This window comes from Nomascus leucogenys, chromosome 10 (genome assembly GCF_006542625.1).
Source record: "Nomascus leucogenys isolate Asia chromosome 10, Asia_NLE_v1, whole genome shotgun sequence".
NCBI classification, from domain to species: domain Eukaryota; kingdom Metazoa; phylum Chordata; class Mammalia; order Primates; family Hylobatidae; genus Nomascus; species Nomascus leucogenys.
Genome location: NC_044390.1, coordinates 66,021,817 through 66,040,325, shown reverse-complemented (window position 1 = coordinate 66,040,325; position 18,509 = coordinate 66,021,817). Strand labels below are relative to the sequence as shown.

Sequence of the window (18,509 nt, the reverse complement as noted above, 5' to 3'; positions counted from 1 at the left end):
CCTCGCCGGCCGCCATCCCCGAAACTTGCGAGTGTCGCGTCTGCAGCGTGCGGGGTTCGCCGGGCGGTGGGCAGAGGCGAGTGTTTAAGAGACTTAGGGTCCGTGACTCACCTCCAGCAGTGGAGACAGAGGTCATGGGTCTGGTCTGCGTGGGCTTCTGGGAATGTTTCAGGGGCAGGGAGAACGCGTTGAGTTTTTTTTCTGTTGTTCGCTAGCGCGTGGGGTCCGTGTTGCGGGGAGCTCTGGGGGAGTCCTCGCTCGGGGTTCGTTTCGCAGTCGTGTTGGGGTTCCCAGAGTCTAGGAGCTCATGGTCTCCGCATTGGAACCAGCGCTTGGGAGGTCTTCGTTGCACAGCAGCGCTAGGGCGTCGTGGTGGTGAAGCGAATCGTGTCGGTGTTGGAGACAGCTCTGGGCAGTTCGTGTTCATTGCTTATCACGTGCGTACTTAAAAAGGGGTCTGCTGGTCCCCTTGCTTCCCTGCTACTGTATATTCTGTAGAAAATTTGCTTTCAGGTTCATTGTGACCCAAGTAGTAACATCCCCATCATTTTAAATACTCCTCCAGAAAATAACTCTGGTTTAGTGTATTTCATGTTTAATGTTGGGATCAAGTGTCTAGGTATTGGTATAATTTTATTCGTATTTAATAACATCTTGTCAACTACATATTCCCATATTACATGCTCTTTGAGAGTTTTCTTTTTTAAATTGCTGCAGTTTCATCAAGTGGTTGCTTTAATTTGGGTAGAATTGATGTAGATCTGGATACAACACTTTCAGGAACATATGATGGATTTCCATTAACCCAATATTTTTATTTCTTTGACTAGCTGTAGTGTTTTTCCATACGTATCTTGGGCATTTCTAGTTATGCTTATGTCTACATAGTTAATACTTTTTATTGTAAATCGTGACTTTTTTTTCGCATAAGACCCCTCCCCCTTTCCTTTTTTTGTTTCTAATTTTACTTAGTGGACAAGAACAGAAGTTAAAAATATATGCGTTTATTCTGTCACTTCATTCTACTCATTTCATTACACATAACTTATAAATTGATGTCTTTCTTTTTTCTAGTTGAGCATTTTTGTCATCTGCAAATAGTTTTAGCCAGGTGGCAAGTGTATGGACTGTGGAGTAAGAAGTACCTGCCTCTGCTTATGACTCGGGTACGTTAATCTCTGAGTCATTTTCCTTATTTGTGGAAAAAAAGCTGTCATAGTTTCTTTTTCATGGAATCATTATGAAGATTAAGCGAGCAAATGTTCTTTAAGTATATTCAAAGTGTAGTACTAGGTACGTAGTATGGTCTGAATAAATAATTACTGTGATTTATCAAGTTCATATTTCTCTTTCCTAAGGGCTTTTGACCTTTACAATTATTTTCATTTTTATTTTTTTCTCTTTAAAATTTTCTTTGATTTATGTTGCTCTATTTCCCAATTTCATGTATTCCTGAGGGGAAAAACCATACTTGTCAATAATGGTTTGTTCTTTTAATATGAGACTGGATTTTATTTGCTAAAATTTTATTTAATATTTTTGCATCAAGAAATGAAAAGATATCTTGGATTAGCTTCAGAATAATCCATAATCCATTGCTGGAGAGGGACTGAATGGTGGTATAGATAAAACAAAATTAGGTGTGAGTTCATCATTCTTGAAGTCACATGATGAATATGCGGAATTTGAGGATACTGTTCTTTTGCTTGAAATTTTTCATAGTAGAAAATTAAAAAAATTTTTTGCCTATACATTTATAAGAGAAATTGGTCTCTTACGTTTTTTTTTAAGTGATTCTACTTGAAAATCACCAGGTTAAAAAAATAGAATAATGTAGCATCCCAGAAGCCCTCATCTTCTCTCTCCTCTGCAAAGGTAATTGTTATCCTAAAAACATCATAGATGTGCATGGTTGTCACCTTTGTATAAATGAAATCCTAAGGTACACATTCTTTTGTGGCTGGCTTCTTTTGCTTAATATTTTTGTTGTGAAATTCATCTAAGTTGCTGCATATAGCAGTAGCTCATTTCCTTTTTATTGCTGTGTAGTATTCCATTGATGATTATACCCCGTATTATCCATTCCACTATCAAGAGACATTGTTATGGCTTATGGGAGTCATGAGAATTGTTGATATGAACGTTTTTCTACATGTCTTTTGGTGCATAAAAGTTCTATTGAGGGCTGGGCGTGAGAGCTCATGCCTGTAATCCCAGCACTTTGGGAGGCTGAGGCGGGTAGATCACCTGAGATCAGGAGTTCGAGACCAGTCTGGCCAACACGATGAAACCCCATCTCTACTAAATACAAAAATTAGCAGGGCATGGTAGCGGGTGTCTGTAATCCCAGCTACTCAGGAGGATGAGGCAGGAGAATCACTTGAACCCAGGAGACAGAAGTTGCAGTGAGCTGGGATCATGCCATTGCACTCCAGCCTAGGCAACAAGAGTGAAACTCTGTCTCAAAAAAAAAAAAAAAAAAAAGTCAATTGAGCATATACTTAAGTGTGTTAAGTATGGAGGAATGGAGTGTGCTAGACACAAGGAGAAACCACAAATGCCCAATCATAATGGGAAATTCTTAACATACCTCTCTCAGTAACTGAGAGAACAGGCAGACAAAAAGCTAAAAGGGTATAGATTAACCATTGCTGGCAAACTTTCTGTAAAGGTGCAGACAGATGACAAATATTTTAGTCTCTGCTGGCTAAATGGTCTTGTCTGCATCTACTAGGTTCTGCAATTATAGAATGAAAGTGGCTATACAGGATGTATAAACAAATGGGTGTGGCTGTGTTCTGATAAAACATTATTTACAAAAACAGGCAGCTAACCCACAATAGTCCCAACCCCTGAAAGGTTGGAATGACATACATGATTAACAAACTTGACCAATCTAAAACACTGCACTCAATAATTTTCCTCAGATGCACATAGGACATTTATAAAAAGTCACCATATAGTTGGCCATCAGGCAAGTCTAAATAAATTTCAAAGGATTAAAACCATACAGAATATTTTCTTTAACTACAGTGGAATTAAGCTATAAATCAATATCAAAATGATTTATTCGCTATAGAATAGTCATGTGACTTTTTGGAACTATCAATTCAGAACATGCTGTTTTCTTGTCAGAATGATTGGCAGTTATGCGGTACACTTCTAAATAATCTGAGTTCAAAAAAAAAATCACAATGGAAATATTTTCAATTGCATTTTAATAAGAATTCTACATGTAAACCCTTGTTGAATTTAACCTAAGCAGTCAGTGGAGGAAATTTATAACCTTGAATGCAAGTATTAGAAAAGAAGGAAGGATGAAAATCAATGAAAAAGCACCTATCTCTATAATTCTTTTTTTTTTCCTATTCTATTGATTCGTGTTGGTTTTATATAATTGTTAGAGAGGCTTCACTTTTTCTATGATTTGTGAATGTTACATAATATTGGAGTCATCTCTGTACTGTAAAGATTAGATAGAACTCATCAGGCTCTGATGAATCTTTTTAACTTTTTTTCATGGAAATTGAGAGTATAATATTTGCCCATAACTTAGCTTCAACAGTTATCAACTCATATTCATCTGTCACATCAGTCATATTTATCTGTGCCTCCACTTTTGTTTTAGTCTGGAGACTTTCATAGAAAATCCAAGGCTTCGTGCCTTGAAACTTGTAAGTATCCCAGTATGAATCTCTAACCGGTAAGGTCATTAAAAAAATTTCTAGCCACTAGACCATTTCCTTTTTGTTTTTTCTTTTACAGACAGGATCTTGCTATGTTGCCCAGGCTGGTCTTGAACTCCTGGGCTCAAGCAGTCCTTCTGCCTCGGCTTCCCAAAGTGCTAGGATTACAGGTGTGAGCCACTTCACCCATCCTAGCCCATTTTCAGTGTATCCAAGTTAATAATAATTTCTTTCCTTTTCTTTTTGGGCGGGCGGACTCTCGCTCTGTCACTGAGGCTGAACTGCAGTGGCATGATCTTGGCTCACTGCAATTCCCGCTTCCCAGGTTGAAGTAGTTCTCCTGCCTCAGCCTCCCGAGTAGCTGGGCTTACAGGCATCCGCCACCACACCAGGCTAATTTTTGTATTTTTTTGTAGATATGGGGTTTCTTCCTGTTGGCCAGGCTGGTCTTGAACTCGTAACCTCAAGTGATCTGCCCATGTCGGCCTCCCAAAATGCTGGGGTTACAGGTGTGAGCCACTGTGCCCAGCCTGTTTCTTTAGTTCATTGAATAGCTAGTCCACATTCAGTTTTTTTCTGATCATCTCATCATTGTCTTTTAACATTGGATTGTTTGAATCATGATCCAAATGATGTGGGTGCATTCGGTTTGCTTGTTGTATCTCTTAGATCTCTTTAATTCTGTAATAGCTCCCCTTTCTTTTTTTTTTCTTTGTTTTTTTGCCCTCATGCCTCTTCATATGTTGCAGCAGGAAGTACACAGCACCATCCATGAAGGATTCTTACCTAAAAAAATTGAACATGGGACTAATCAAACCTCTAAGTTGAACTACTCACTCAATTAAAAGGAAAAATTAGGAGTTGGGTAGGTAGAGAACAACAAGTTAAACTATACCATGAGGCTGGGAGCAGTCGCTCATGCCTGTAATCCTAGCACTTTGGGAGGCTGAGGTGGGAGGATTGCTTGAGGCCAAGAGTTCAAGACCAACCTGGCCAACATAGCGAGACCCTGTCTCTATAAAAAAAAAAAATTGGCCAGGCGCAGTAGCTCACACCTGTAATCCCAGCACTTTGGGAGGCTGAGGCAGGTGGATCATGAGGTCAGGAGTTCAAGACCAGCCTGGCCAAGATGGTGAAACCTCGTCTTTACTAAAAATACAAAAATTAGCCAGGCGTGGTGGTGGGCACCTGTAATCCCAGGTACTCAGGAGGCTGAGGCAGAGAGTTGCTTGAACCCAGGAGGCAGAGGTTGCACGAGCTGAGATCACACTACTGCACTCCAGCCTGGCGAAAGATTGAGACTCCTTCTCAAAAAAAAAAAAAAAAAAAAAAAATTTTTTAAGACCCCCACAAAATGATACCTGATACAGCAGTCAGCCAAATCCAAAGGTAGGCCATCATATGGGAGAAATTACCTGTTTCCTTCCTCCCTGCTTCATTCCTCCCAAAAGCAGATAAGGCTGAGGGCTTGTAGTGATTTGGAAGCATCCTAACTTTTATTTGAAGTGGAAGGCTTTTTTTTTTTGCCTTTTTTTTTTTTTGAGACAGGATCTTGCTATGTTGCCCAGGTTGGAGTGCAGTGATGCGATCATAAACTCAATTCAGCCTGGAACTCCTGGGCTCGAGCGATCCTCTTGCCTCACCGTCCTAAGTACCTGGGACTACATGCATGCACCACCATGCCTGGCTAATTTTTAAATTTTTTTGTAGAGGCAAGGTCTTGGTATGTTGCCCAGGCTGGTCTCGAACTCCTGGCCTCAAGGAATTCTCCTGCCTTCACCTCCAGAATTGCTGCAATTACAGGCCTGAGCCAACACAGCAGACCCTAGTTTTTTTTTTATTGGATACTGTTGGCTGCTAATCTGACATCCAAGCCCCCTTTGTTAAGAAAATTCCTCTTTAATTTAGGTAACTGTCCTCTGGACATTTGACCTGAACCTCAGTTCAGTAGGAAATCCAGATTATTCTTACCAATCAGGGTGGTATCATTGCCATTCTCAGTTATATTGCCGTGTTCTCCGCATGAGTATTTGGTGCAATTCTGATGTATTACGTATGAGGGAAAGTCTGCCATGAGCTTCTGGGAATGGTTGGATCCTGGATTTTTCAACCCTGGAGATCTCTGCTCCAACCCATTCATGCATAACTGCCTTTTCTACCTCTTAGCTATCCATATGGATTTCTGCATTTGGGTTGGGTACCGCTGTTTTTGGACTGGCCCTGTAGAGAGGCTAGACTGAAGGGCTGGGGCTGGGATGAAATGGTCTCAGGATTGAAGGTAGAGGAGGTTTGCATCTTGACCAGTGTGTTTACCAGTGGGTCAGAAAATGGCTGGGAGATGAGCTCTCTGGGTGTAAAGGATACAGGCTTGCTAGAGAGTCTTGAGAATGACTTGCTGAGGTGACAGCAAAATTCAAGTTGGTCTCACAGTGTGGGTGTTCTCAGAGTGTGAGTTTCTAGAGCGGCTCTTGGGGAGACTGATCTCTGAACTGCTGCTTCTGGGGCAAAGATGGGACCGCCTTTGCTTTCCTGCCTGTGTGGAAGGAGCAGGCTGAGCATGCACACTGAATATTGCATTAGGAGATCACAGGCTCTTGTTTATGTAGCTGTGACTATGTGGCCACCCCGCAGTAAAGCGCTGGGAAGTAAAGTTCTAAAAGTGGGTAGGGAAGAGAACAAATTTGCACTGTGAGGCTGTTGTAGGAGGGAAGTGTTACAGGGGAGAGAGCCAGATGTAGATTCAGGTTCCCATGCTACTAATTAGGAAGAATGTTAACCTGCACAACACACTTTGTCTCAGCAAGCCTCAGCTTACTCATGTTTAAAATGGAAATAGTAATGAGTACCTTATAAAGTAGTAGTGAGGGTTTAGTAAGACAGTGCTCATGGTTTGTATGATTAGTAAGACAGTGCAATAAACAAAAAATTTAGGAGCATGTGGCTGCCGGTGGTGATTTTAAGTCAGTTTCCTGAGCCACCACTTCTTTTATGTTTTTATTTTTAGAGACAGAGTCTTGGCATGTGTCCAGGCTGGTCTTGAACTCTGGAGCTCAGGTGAGATCCACCTGTCTCAGCCTCTACAATAGCTGGAACTCTAGGGCACATGCCACCATGCCTGGCTTTACCACTTCCTTCATTGTCTTACCTAAAACTGATATATGTGAGAACTTGGCAGTGGACAAGACCATAAGGTGGTTTTTGTTTACTTTCTCCTGTTTCACATCCACTCTATTTCTGACATAACCAAAAAAAGGCATTCCTCTTGCCCATTCCATATCTTCCTCTGGATCACTGCCCCATGATGTAATGGCTTCCAGGGTGTTAAGGAGACAGATGAAATATTGGAACCTGATGTTAATGTGAGTCCAAATGGCAACTGGAGACCTGTGATCCTAGGAGCATGTCTTCTTATCATTGAATTTGGTCTTGAATCCACAGGTTCTAGCCTATAGGAACAAGATATTTTCAGTAATGGAAGAAAGAGCTTCCAGGCTGGGGAAGATCATTGTTTCCAGTGGTAGCTTGACCTGAGATGATACCTGACCACAACTTCTGGGAAGGCCCAGAATAGACAGAAGAGAGAGAACATCCTAGAGTTGCTAGCCCCTAAGAGTTGAAGGAAATGGCCAAGGCCCAGGTGAGGTTTGTTTTACCTGTTTTGTCCTTTGTTTCCCAGTGGGTCTGTGGAAGCTTGTAAAAGACAGTCTGGTTGAATGAGATAGTGTATGCTGATAAAAATCAGGATCTGTGGGAAAATAAGTTTAAGTTGGAATCTTAAAATCCTGGCAAATTAAGAAACGAGATATATGGATCAGGGGTTTTGTGCCAAGTTCTTAATGTCGGAGCATAGCTAAGTGACTGTTAAGACCCTGTGGGTTTTCTCTGCTTTAAACTGTCTCCTTTTTTTTGGCAGCTGAAATAACAGGAAACACATGAAAAATGCCACGATTGTAATGTCTGTGAGGAGAGAGCAAGGCAGTTCTTCAAGGGAGGTAAATGTGTCATTGCTGTTAGATCTTGAGAAATTTCTTTCCTTCAGAGAGCTTTTGTGGTTGACAGTATCCTCAAAGTCAGCCTTGTAATAAAGGCATGGGATGTTTTCTTTGGCTTTTTCCTACTGTTTAGTGGGGTAAGCTAAGGAGTAATGCCAAAGGAAAACTGGATTGGGCAAAATTCGTCAAAAATAGTGTGCCTTGAAAATAGAGGCTTCTGGTCATCTGACTTTGCCCAGTAATAAAGCCTGGAGTATCCAATAGAATGAATGGGCTGCTTGACCTTTGAATGATCCTCCATTAAGAAGAATTCTCTCATCCAGATTTTTGTTATTGATATAGCAGGAGACAACTAACAGCTCCATTCTTTGGTAACAGCTTGGAATGCAGATACTGACAGTGCTTCTTTCTTACCTTCTTAACTCCAGGTTCTAAAAAGAAAGCGCCAGTTCTGCTTGTTCTGCTTTTTCTATGTTTAGTTACTGAAATGATACATGGCTACATTTGCACGCAAGAGATTCAAGCAAACAGAAGCATTTGTATCAAAAGACAGTATCTCCTTTCACCCTTTTTCTGCCCAAACTTCAACCCAAAGGATAATAAATAAGTGTTCATAGTTTGGGTCTCTATCTAGTTCCTCCCTGTGATTGACATCTGGTAGAATATATTTATATTTATGTACATTTCTGTATACATACATATGTGTACTTATACATATGTAATTGTAAATATTATTACTTTTTTTTTTTCCCCCAAGATGGAGTCTTGCTGTGTCGCCCAGAGCTGGAGTGCAATGGTGCAGTCTTGGCTCACTGCAACCTCCGCCTCCTGGGCTCAAGCAATTCTCCTGCCTCAGCCTCCTGAGTAACTGGGATTACAGGTGCGTGCCACCACACCCCGCTAATTTTTGTATTTTTAGTAGAGATGGGGGTTTCGCCATGTTGGCCAGGCTGGTCTCGAACTCCTGACCTCATGAGCCCCCTGCCTCAGCCTCCCAAAGTGCTGGGATTACAGGCGTGAGCCACCACACCCAGCCATATTATTACCTTTTTTTTTTTCCTTTTGAGATGGAGTCTCGCTCTGTCGCCCAGGCTGCAGTGCGGTGGCGCAATCTTGGCTCACTGCAAGCTCCGCCTCCTGGGTTCATGCCATTCTCCTGCCTTAGCCTCCTGAGTAGCTGGGACTACAGGTGCCCACCACCATGCCCAGCTAATTTTTTGTATTTTTAGTGGAGATGGGGTTTCACTGTGTTAGCCAGGATAGTCTTAATCTCCTGACTTTGTGATCTGCTCAGCCTCCCAAAGTGCTGGGATTACAGGTGTGAGCCACCACACCCAGCCATATTATTACATTTTTTAAATATGTCTTAGATCATATATTATTTGGGAGCTTAATTTTTTGCATTTAAGAGACTGCCTTGGAGATCATTGATAGTCATGTGGGCATGTATACATCTACCTCATTGATTTTAACATTTTTGTAGTATATTATAGCATGGAGGTGCTGTAATTTAACCCTGTCTGCTTTTGATAGACATTTAGATTATTGGTAAGTTTTTCATTATGAGAAACAAAGGAATAATGAACATTCTTATTACACATTGTTTCATATCTATGCAAGTACTGCCTTAGTGCTTTTTTAGGGTAGGAAGAATTGGTGGAATTCCATGGTCCTTTGGTATGTGAAATAGTCATGGTGTGCATAAGTTGTCATGGAGAAAAGGATCAAGACATGTCCCCATCCCTCTTTTCCGCATCATTTATTGTTATCCACCTCAGATTGCATTGGAATTGTTATTATAGGGGTCGTTGTCATTCGAAGATGTGGCTGTGGGCTTCACCAGGGAGGAGTGGCAGTTTTTGGACCAGTCTCAGAAGGTCTTGTACAAGGAAGTAATGTTGGAGAACTACAGCAACCTAGTATCAGTAGGTAAGGACAACATCGCAGTCACTTACCTTTTCTTTCTTATTTGGTGACCACTGTACAGTCCCGTAAATATTTAATGGTTTAGACTAAAGCATTGTATGTTATAGATTTTTTGTTGTTGTGGTAAAATATATAACATAAAATTTACTGTCTTAACCATAAGCGTGCAGTTCAGTGGGTTAAATGCACTCATAGTGCTCATAGTGTTATGCACCCATCAACACTACCTTCTGTCTTCTAAAACTGAAACTCTGTACCCATAAAACAACAACTACCCATTCCCCAACTTCTCCCCAGCCCCTGGCGACCACCATTCACTTCCCGTCTTTAGGATTTTGACTTCTCTAAGTACCTCATATAAGTGGAATTATATAGTGTCTGTCTTTTTGTGTCTGGCTTATTTCACTTAGTATGATGTTCTCAAGGTTTATCCATGTTGTAGCATGTGCCAGAATTTCCTTTCTAAGGCTGAATAATATTCTTTTGTATGTATATACCGCCTTTTGCTTATGCACTTATCTGTTAAGGAACACTAGGTTGCTTCGATGTTTTAGCGCTTGTGACTCATGTTGCTATGAATATGGGTGTACAAATATCTCTTTGAGACCCTGCTTTCCATTCTTTGGGGTATATACCCGGAAGTGGAATTGCTGGGTGATATGGTCATTCCATTGTTAATTTTTTGAGGAACAGTCTTCCACAATGTCAGTACTATTTTACATTCCCATCAAGAGTACACAGGGTCCCAGTTTCTCCACATTTGCCAACAATTGTTACTTTGTTTTTTGTTTTGTTTTTGATAGTAGCCATCCCAATGGGTATGAGTGTGTTGTAGACTTGTATTTTCCTCCCTGGCACCAAGTGGTTGTGCTCCTTTACTGAGTGAAAGATTTTTACTTTATCAAAGTGCAAATGCCGTGGTTCCTGAGACATAACCCTCTCCATCTTCATCCATTCCCCAAGCACACGTGCCAAGTGTTCAGTGATCTCCCATTTATAGGGTATCAAGTCACCAAGCCAGATGCGCTCTTCAAGTTGGAGCAAGGAGAACCCCCATGGATAGTAGAAGGAGCAGCCCACAGTCAAACCTGTCCAGGTAAGTGAGTGAAAACTAAGAAAATGGGGAGAAATGGCATGAAAATCCCAGCTGGTCGGAGAAGGGTTGATGCTTTTAGAGTGTTCTTTAGAGGACTTTACGGTAGTTGGTGGCCCAGAAACCTAATCAGCCTTTCTGCATCTGTGTCCATCCCTAATAGAGCCAGCTCTCAAGGATAATGTCTTCCTTTCTTCTGTTTTCTGGATCTGATTTCAGTCCATGTCATCGAAGACCTTGAATTCTTCCCTGGTTCCATTCTTCCCAGCCTGCTCCTGACTTTTGCCCCTTCCTTACTTGCTTTGAAATTCCCCTCGTAACCCAGCTGGATTGCGTTGCCTTTTTTTTTTTTTTTTTTTTTTGAGACGGAGTCTTGCACCGTTGGCTGGGCTGGAGTGCAATGACGCAATCTTGGCTCACTGCAACCTCCACCTCCCAGGTTTAAGTGATTCTCCTACCTCAGCCTCTCGAGTAGCTGGGATTACAGGCACCAGTCACCAGGCCCGGCTATTTTTTTGTATTTTTAGTAGAGATGGGGTTTCACTACATTGGCCAGGCTGGTCTCGAACTCCTGACCTCATGATCCGCCCACCTTGGCCTCCCAAAGTGCTGGGATTTCAGGCGTGAGCCACTACGCCTGGCTGGATTGTGTTACTTTTACCACTTCTGTCGCTTAAAAGCATATCCCGGCCCCTCTGGAAAGGCCTGATTTCCTTTACTGAAAATCACCTCACCTTAGCTCACGTCAAAGCTCCCACACCTTGTCTCTCGGGGCATCTCTGTCAACTTACTCACCCACTGCTCCCCGCCCTTCCAGCTTCTGTTTTTTTTTTTTTTTTTTTTTTTTTTTTTTATCTTCTACTGATTCTCCTGGTAGAAGTTTAATTCACTCTCAGGGCCTGAGCTCTCTGGCCCCTGCTGGAGACTCGCAAATTAACATGTCTGCTACTAATGTCTCATCTGCACTCTAACCTGCTGTGTGTTGCCAGCCGCCAGGACAGCTCTCCGAATATTTCCTTCTTCCAGTATGTGAAACCAGAATCCTCCTTTCTCCCAGATGTTTCTACCATCATGTAGTATACTCATATATACTAAAGATTTCAGCTCTGTCTTCTGACAAATAGCTTCATGCAGATATTCCTTTTCTGTAATCTCACCTGCCTTCTTATTCTCTATTTTGCCAGCACCCAGGACGAGTATTCTGTGAAATTCTTCTTCCCTCGGCTTCAGGGTTAGAAACTGGGATTCTCTTTCCTCCTGGAAAATCCTTTCCCTCCCTGTGCATTATATTTAGGCTCTGCCGTATTGCTCACCACTCCAGTGCCCGGTCACCTTGGAGTTGCCTTGAGTCTTCTCGGTTTACTCTGTTCTATGTCTGAAAGTCTTAGCTGCTCCTGTTAATTTTTATTGTTTTGAACACTCCACTCTCAAGTCCCACCTCACAGTAGGCCATGGTAATAGAGGTTCTCATCACCTCCATTGCTGCACGTTTGACTGACTTCCGTTGTTCTGTGAGTTCCATTTGATGTGAGGGCTTCATTCCCCTCTGGACAGGGGCCATCAAGGCACTGGAACTTGATGAGAAGACACGAGGAGTGAGTGTTGCTTGAAGAAAGAAGAGGTCCACATATATTCAGAGATTCAAAAGAGGAGAACCCTGCCATGTAGAAAAAGTATCAGGGTTGTGGTAGGAGAGTCAGAAGATGTCCATGAAATAAGTGACAAAATTATTCCAAGGAGGAGGAAGGCATATATTTTATTGAATGCTACAGATAATGTCAAATAACATGAGGAATGACATCTGTGCATTTGATCATGTTGCATCTTTACATCCAGATACTGCCCTCTTTCACTGTCGGCTCTTGTTTTACTTCCAAGAACTAGTTTTTGACTATTCCAGGGCACATTTGGAGCTCCCTCTTTTTTTTTTTTTTTTTTTTTTTTTTGAGACAGAGTTTTGCTTTTGTTGCCCAGGTTGGAGTGCAGTGGCCCGATCTCAGCTCACTGCAACCTCCGTCTCCTGGGTTCAAGGGATTCTCCTGCCTCAGCCTCCCAAGTAGCTGAGATTACAGGCACCCGCCGCCACGCCTGGCTAATCTTTTTTTTTTGTATTTTTAGTAGAGACAGGGTTTCACCATGTTGGCCAGGCTGGTCTCGAACTCCTCTCACCCACCTCAACCTCCCAAAGTGCTGGGACTACAGACGTGAGCCACTGCGCCTGGCCACCTACTTTTCTGACTTTTGTCTCCTTTGTGTCCATGCTGCACTAACTTAGTAATGGTCATACATTGTTTTGTGTGTGTATTTCACTGGTTGGTATGAGGCTGCTTTTACCCTCATTTTATTAAATGGCACCAGCACCTACATAGGTGTTTAAGCCACATATTGAGCAGTTATCCTCAATTCTTCACTTTTCTACTGGCAACATTTGTTCTAAGAGTGAATCCTATCTTTTCCTCCTCCATACTTATGTTCTTGTTTTTTCACATTTCTCCATCTCCATTGTAATTATTCCTGATCAAGCCATCTGAATTCTGCCATAACCTCCAGCATATTCCCTTCTATAATTTCATCTTTTCAATTCATTCTCCATGGAACAGTTATGTTTTGGAACTGTCAATTCAGAACATGTTTTCTTGGCAAAAAATGTTTGGTGGCTTACTGCCGTTGTTCTTAGCATAAATTCCAGTTTCTAACAAAGTCTTCCTCCAAAATCTTTATGTTTTTAATTCTGCCAGCCTTGCCAAACTTTTGTATTTCTACTTCACTCAAGCTCAGGATATTCCAGGTAAACCAGCTTCTCTTACATTTTTTTTTTTTTAATCATACCTAAGTTTTTTCTGCCTCTGGGTTTTCACACTGGCTGTTCCCTTTTCTTGGAATGTTCTTTATTTTGTTCTTTGCATAACATTGCTCTTTCTTACCCTATGATGTGAGCCACTTCCTTTGTACTGTTCTTCACATTCTGTAATTTTCTTACTTCTTTGCATACCTGTTGATTCTCTGTCTTTACCTGAATGACAGGTTCATGGAGAGAGAGAATAATTATTAGTCACTGTAGTATCCCAAATACCAGTCTATTCAGTGTTTGTTGGCTGAATACATCCATCCCCTCCATCTATTTTTGATTTATTCCAAATATTTGTTTCTATTCTGTCTCCATTTGCAAGGTCCGATTTGGGAGGCAGCCCAAGTTGTATTGATTCATTATAGAGTATCCATTGTTGTTGCTAAAGTTGCTGTATTTTCCTTTTGCTGTTTTATAGTATCATCCTTTTTCACAGAGTGTGAGGTACATTACTCTGAGACTGAGATCTTATAAAAGCCAGCCAAAACCATGGCATTTTTGCACCTTCTGCCACCTCCACAAAAAATTATGGATGTTCGTATTGTTCTTTTTCCTAGAAGAAATTTGGGGGGTTGACCATATGCAGTGGTACCCAGAAAACCAAAATGAGCTTAAACATTTTGAAAGATGTCAACAAAGTTGTGCCCTTGGAAATAAGTTTGGTTTATGTAAGAGTATTGTTCCTTTAATATAAAGACACGGTAAGTTTGGCTCACATTGTAAAAGTTTGAAATCTCATTTAGGTTTTGTTATCCAGAATAGAGGATATGCAGGAAAAGATTCTGATGCATTTGGTGGATATGGGAAATCATGCCTCCATATCAAGTGTTATAAAACTCTTATTGGAGTTAAATACCATAGATGTGTTAAACCCAGCAGCCCTAAATCACAGCTCAATGACCTACAAAAAATTTGTGCAGGAGAGAAACCACATGAATGCAGTGTGTGCGGGAGAGCCTTCTCCAGGAAAGCACAGCTTATTCAACATCAGAAAACTGAAAGAGGAGAGAAACCCCATGGATGTGGTGAATGTGGGAAAACATTCATGAGGAAGATTCAGCTCACTGAGCATCAGAGAACTCACACAGGAGAGAAGCCCCATGAATGTAGTGAATGTGGAAAAGCCTTCTCCAGAAAGTCACAGCTCATGGTCCATCAGAGAACCCATACGGGAGAGAAACCCTACAGATGCAGCGAATGCGGAAAAGCCTTCAGCCGGAAGTGCCGGCTCAATAGACATCAGCGATCCCATACTGGAGAGAAACTCTATGGGTGCGGTGTGTGTGGGAAAGCCTTTTCTCAGAAGGCATACCTCATTGCACACCAGAGACTTCACACAGGAGATAAGCCTTATAAATGCAGTGATTGTGGAAGAACCTTCTATTTTAAGTCAGACCTGACCAGACATCAGAGAATTCATACAGGAGAGAAACCTTATGAATGTAGTGAGTGTGAAAAAGCCTTTAGAAGCAAGTCGAAGCTCATTCAGCATCAGCGTACTCACACGGGAGAGAGACCATATTCATGCAGCGAATGTGGCAAAGCCTTTGCCCACATGTCAGTCCTCATTAAACATAAGAAAACTCACATAAGAGAGACAGCCATAAATTCACTGAAGGTGGGGAAACCTTCCTCAAGGAGTCATACCTCCTTATACATGAGTGAACTCATACAAGAGCAAAAGACTGTGAACACAGTACCTATAGAAATGCCTTCCTCAGGAACCCCGCCATTGTTAAACAGGAGTGAGTGCCTGGTGGGCAGAAATGTAGTGATTGTGGAACAACCTTTTCCAAGAAATCAAACCTTTGTAGTTAATCAGGAATTTGAACAGAGAATAAGCCTCACGAATGAAGTGAATGTGGCCCCATCAGTAATAAATTATATCTTGTATCTTACAGATATTGTATAAGAATAAATCTTCTGATACTAGAAAGGTGGGAAAATCTTTAGTAGGAATCCTCCAGCCATTATATGCCAGAGAGCTCATTTAGGGCTGAAACACTGTGGAGGCAGTGGTTGTGGAGGACATTTCAGTGAGAAGTCAAACCTGTTGAACGCCATTGAAATCATGTTGGGTAGAAATGCAGCTGTTATGAGGAAGTCTTTACCTGGAGATGATATCTCAATTGGTATCAAAAGAATTCTTACAGGAATATTTATGAAAGATTGTGATGGTGCTTTTAGCGCTAAATTGTGCCTCATGTGCCAAAGAAACATAGACAACTGTAGAGGCAATGGATATGGAAAACATTTTTAGTAAAATATGGGAGAATTTAGAGAAAAGAAAAACTCTTGAAAGTAAGAAATGATGGCAACTCACCAAATTAACTCATGTATCATACTTTTATGTCTTGAGAGTCTTGGAGGGACGTGTTTAATGAAATCTTGAACCCCAGGAATGGTATTATGTAACAAAAACCTATGAATATAACAAATGTGGAAGTAAAATTGTGTTAGTTTCTTATGAGTGCTGCACCAAACTAACACAGATTTAATGGCTTAAAACAACACAAAATCATTATCTTAACAGTTCTGGAGGTCTGAAGTCCAAATGCATCTCACGGGGCTACATCAAGCTGTTGACAGGGCTGCTTTTCTTTTTGGAGGCTCTAGGGGAGCATCTTTGCTTGCCCTTCCAGCTTCTAGAAGCTGCCCAAATTCTGTGGTTTGGGGCCTCCTTTCAAAACCAGCAATGGCCAGTCAGTCTTACATCACTCAAACACTTGAGTGTTCTGTCTCCCTCTTCCATATTTGAGGACCCTTGTGATTACACTGTGAAAACCCAGATAAGCCAGGATAATCTCCCTATCTTATTATGATCCAAGTATGTTAACATTTTATTCTATAATCAGAGAATCTTATGCTATGATTGTTATATGTGAGCATTATAGATGCTCTTGAAATGTTAAAATCACATCAGCACTGGAAAATAACTCCTAAATGTCCAAAAAGAACATGAGATTTATGATGCTTGAAATGTTGCTAAACATAAATTTGTATCTATTCTGAAATTATATAAATTAACCTACTTGGCCAGGCACAGTGGCTCACACCTGTAATCTCAGCACTTTGGGAGGCCAAGGCAGGAAGATCACTTGAGCCCAGAAGTTTGAGACCACCCTGGGCAACATAGCGAGACTATCTCTACAAAAAAATAAAAATAAATAATAGCTGGACTTGGTGGTGTGTGCCTATAGTCCCAGCTACCTGGAAGGCTGAGGCAAGATGATTGCTTGAGTCCAGGAGTTCTAGGCTGAGTGACTGTAGTGAGCTATGATCGTGCCACTGCACTACAGCCTGAGTGACAGTTAATAAGACTCTGTTTCTAAAAAAGGGGGAAAAAAATCTAACATACTTTATTATGAGTACGGAATGCATATGACATAATGCACCTGGATATTGACTAACTTTTTCATAGCCAACCCAAACAGTCCCTTTTTCTTTTACAGTAAATGTCTAATGTATATAATCTCCTGCCTTAAATATCTAAAAAAGATGCACAAAATACATGAATGAACTTCATCAGACATTGAGAAGTAAAGGGCTCAGGACAGCTTTCCATGAGAGAAAGGAAACAATGAAATGAGCCTTATGATTGCCCCAGCTTAGTGCCTGGAGGAAGTTTCCAGTCTGCAGGATTGAGAGGAGAAACCCAAGCAGATCCCAGCCATCTCTCTGAATTGAGACAGAGTTTAGGGTTTGAGGAATTCAAGGTGGCCCAAATTCATGAGTTGGATTATTGGAGAAGAGCTGCACTCAAGAATTGAGAGTTCTGTAGAGTTTCCCCCACACGCCTTTTGAGTCATAATCAGCATATGTATGTGAGGAAACCCCCCCTAGGCTGGAGGAAGAACAGGAAGAAATGAACACTGAGAAAAATCCTTGGATTATACACAAGGTTGGGAGTAATCGGCATTTCCACCAGCTGGAATGGAAACGCCTCCTAACATTTGGAGAATCACAGTGGACCTTAAGTAAGGAGTATTGCCCCTGTGGGTGGCTCACATTTGCTCTATAGTAAAGGCTGCCTTGAACCCTCCTCACAAAGCATACATGCAAGCCATGAAAAGGCCATACTTTCCACGTCAGCAGCTTTCCAGACAGAGACTAATAAAGAAGTAGAAAGCAATCTATCAGTCAGTAATTCACCATGTCTGGCATCCAATCAAAACTTACCCAGGTGTGCAAAGAAGCAGGAAAACATAACCCCATAACATGAAGAAAACTCAGTAGAGACCCAGAAGTGGCACACGGATAGCAGAAAAGGATGTTAGAAATAGCTGCTATAAATGTCCCATATGAATCAAGTGGATTTCAAAAACTATAATTTACTGATGGGTTCCCCCCACCTGAACAAGGGGCAGATGAAGCTCAGTCTATGCACTGGACCCAATGCCCCTAGGATGTTCATCCTCCCAGGGAGGGACCAGAAGGAGGCAATTGCCAGCAATCGGCACCAGGTTCCCTGAGAGGGAGAAGCAAGCTCAGCTGAATTTGTGGAGTGTAGTCTACCCGGTATTTAGCCCCTCTTTGCCTTTTCTGGGACTGAAGCTTTTGAGCAGGGCTGCTGAGCTTCCTAGGAAGTGTAGTTTGGCCATGGGCAGTGCCTGAGACACCTGTGCTGGGCAGTTGAGATTTATGGGAAGTATAGTTAGGAGGCCTAACAACTTACTCTAGTTAGCGGCTGGTGTGTCTTGACTGTTTAGCCCCTGTAGGGGTTTCTGGCACACATCTGCCTTTGGCCATTTTTCTCCACATTGAAGGGGGCCAGCCCCTCCACACCTGTGGGTGCTTCTCATCAGGTGGGACGAGAGACTGAGAAAATAAATAAGACACAGAGACCAAGTATACAGAAAGAACAGTGGGCCCAGGGGACCGGTGCTTAGGATACGGAGGACCCGCACCAGCACTGGTCTCTGAGTTCCTTCAGTGTTTATTGATCACTATCTCTACCATCTCGG

General features: G+C 41.8%; 1 protein-coding gene across 6 annotated transcripts; it reads left to right on the top strand.

The window, feature by feature from the left end:
- Positions 1–35: 35 nt before the first annotated feature.
- On the top strand, positions 36–15,996 carry ZNF577 (zinc finger protein 577). 6 transcript variants are annotated; one of them, XM_030821185.1, is made up of 7 exons: positions 65–1,166; positions 7,125–7,323; positions 7,600–7,678; positions 9,481–9,607; positions 10,605–10,700; positions 14,289–15,158; positions 15,234–15,996. In XM_030821185.1, exons 3-7 carry the CDS (start codon positions 7,619–7,621, stop codon positions 15,455–15,457), a joined length of 1,377 nt encoding a protein of 458 aa, XP_030677045.1. In that variant the 5' UTR covers positions 65–1,166; positions 7,125–7,323; positions 7,600–7,618; the 3' UTR covers positions 15,458–15,996. The 6 variants fall into 6 exon arrangements, with proteins under 6 accessions (XP_030677048.1, XP_030677042.1, XP_030677045.1 ...); XM_030821183.1 differs by having other exon boundaries at positions 72–98; positions 1,075–1,166; positions 14,289–15,996; XM_030821184.1 differs by having other exon boundaries at positions 120–138; positions 1,075–1,166; positions 14,289–15,996.
- Positions 15,997–18,509: the final 2,513 nt, after the last annotated feature.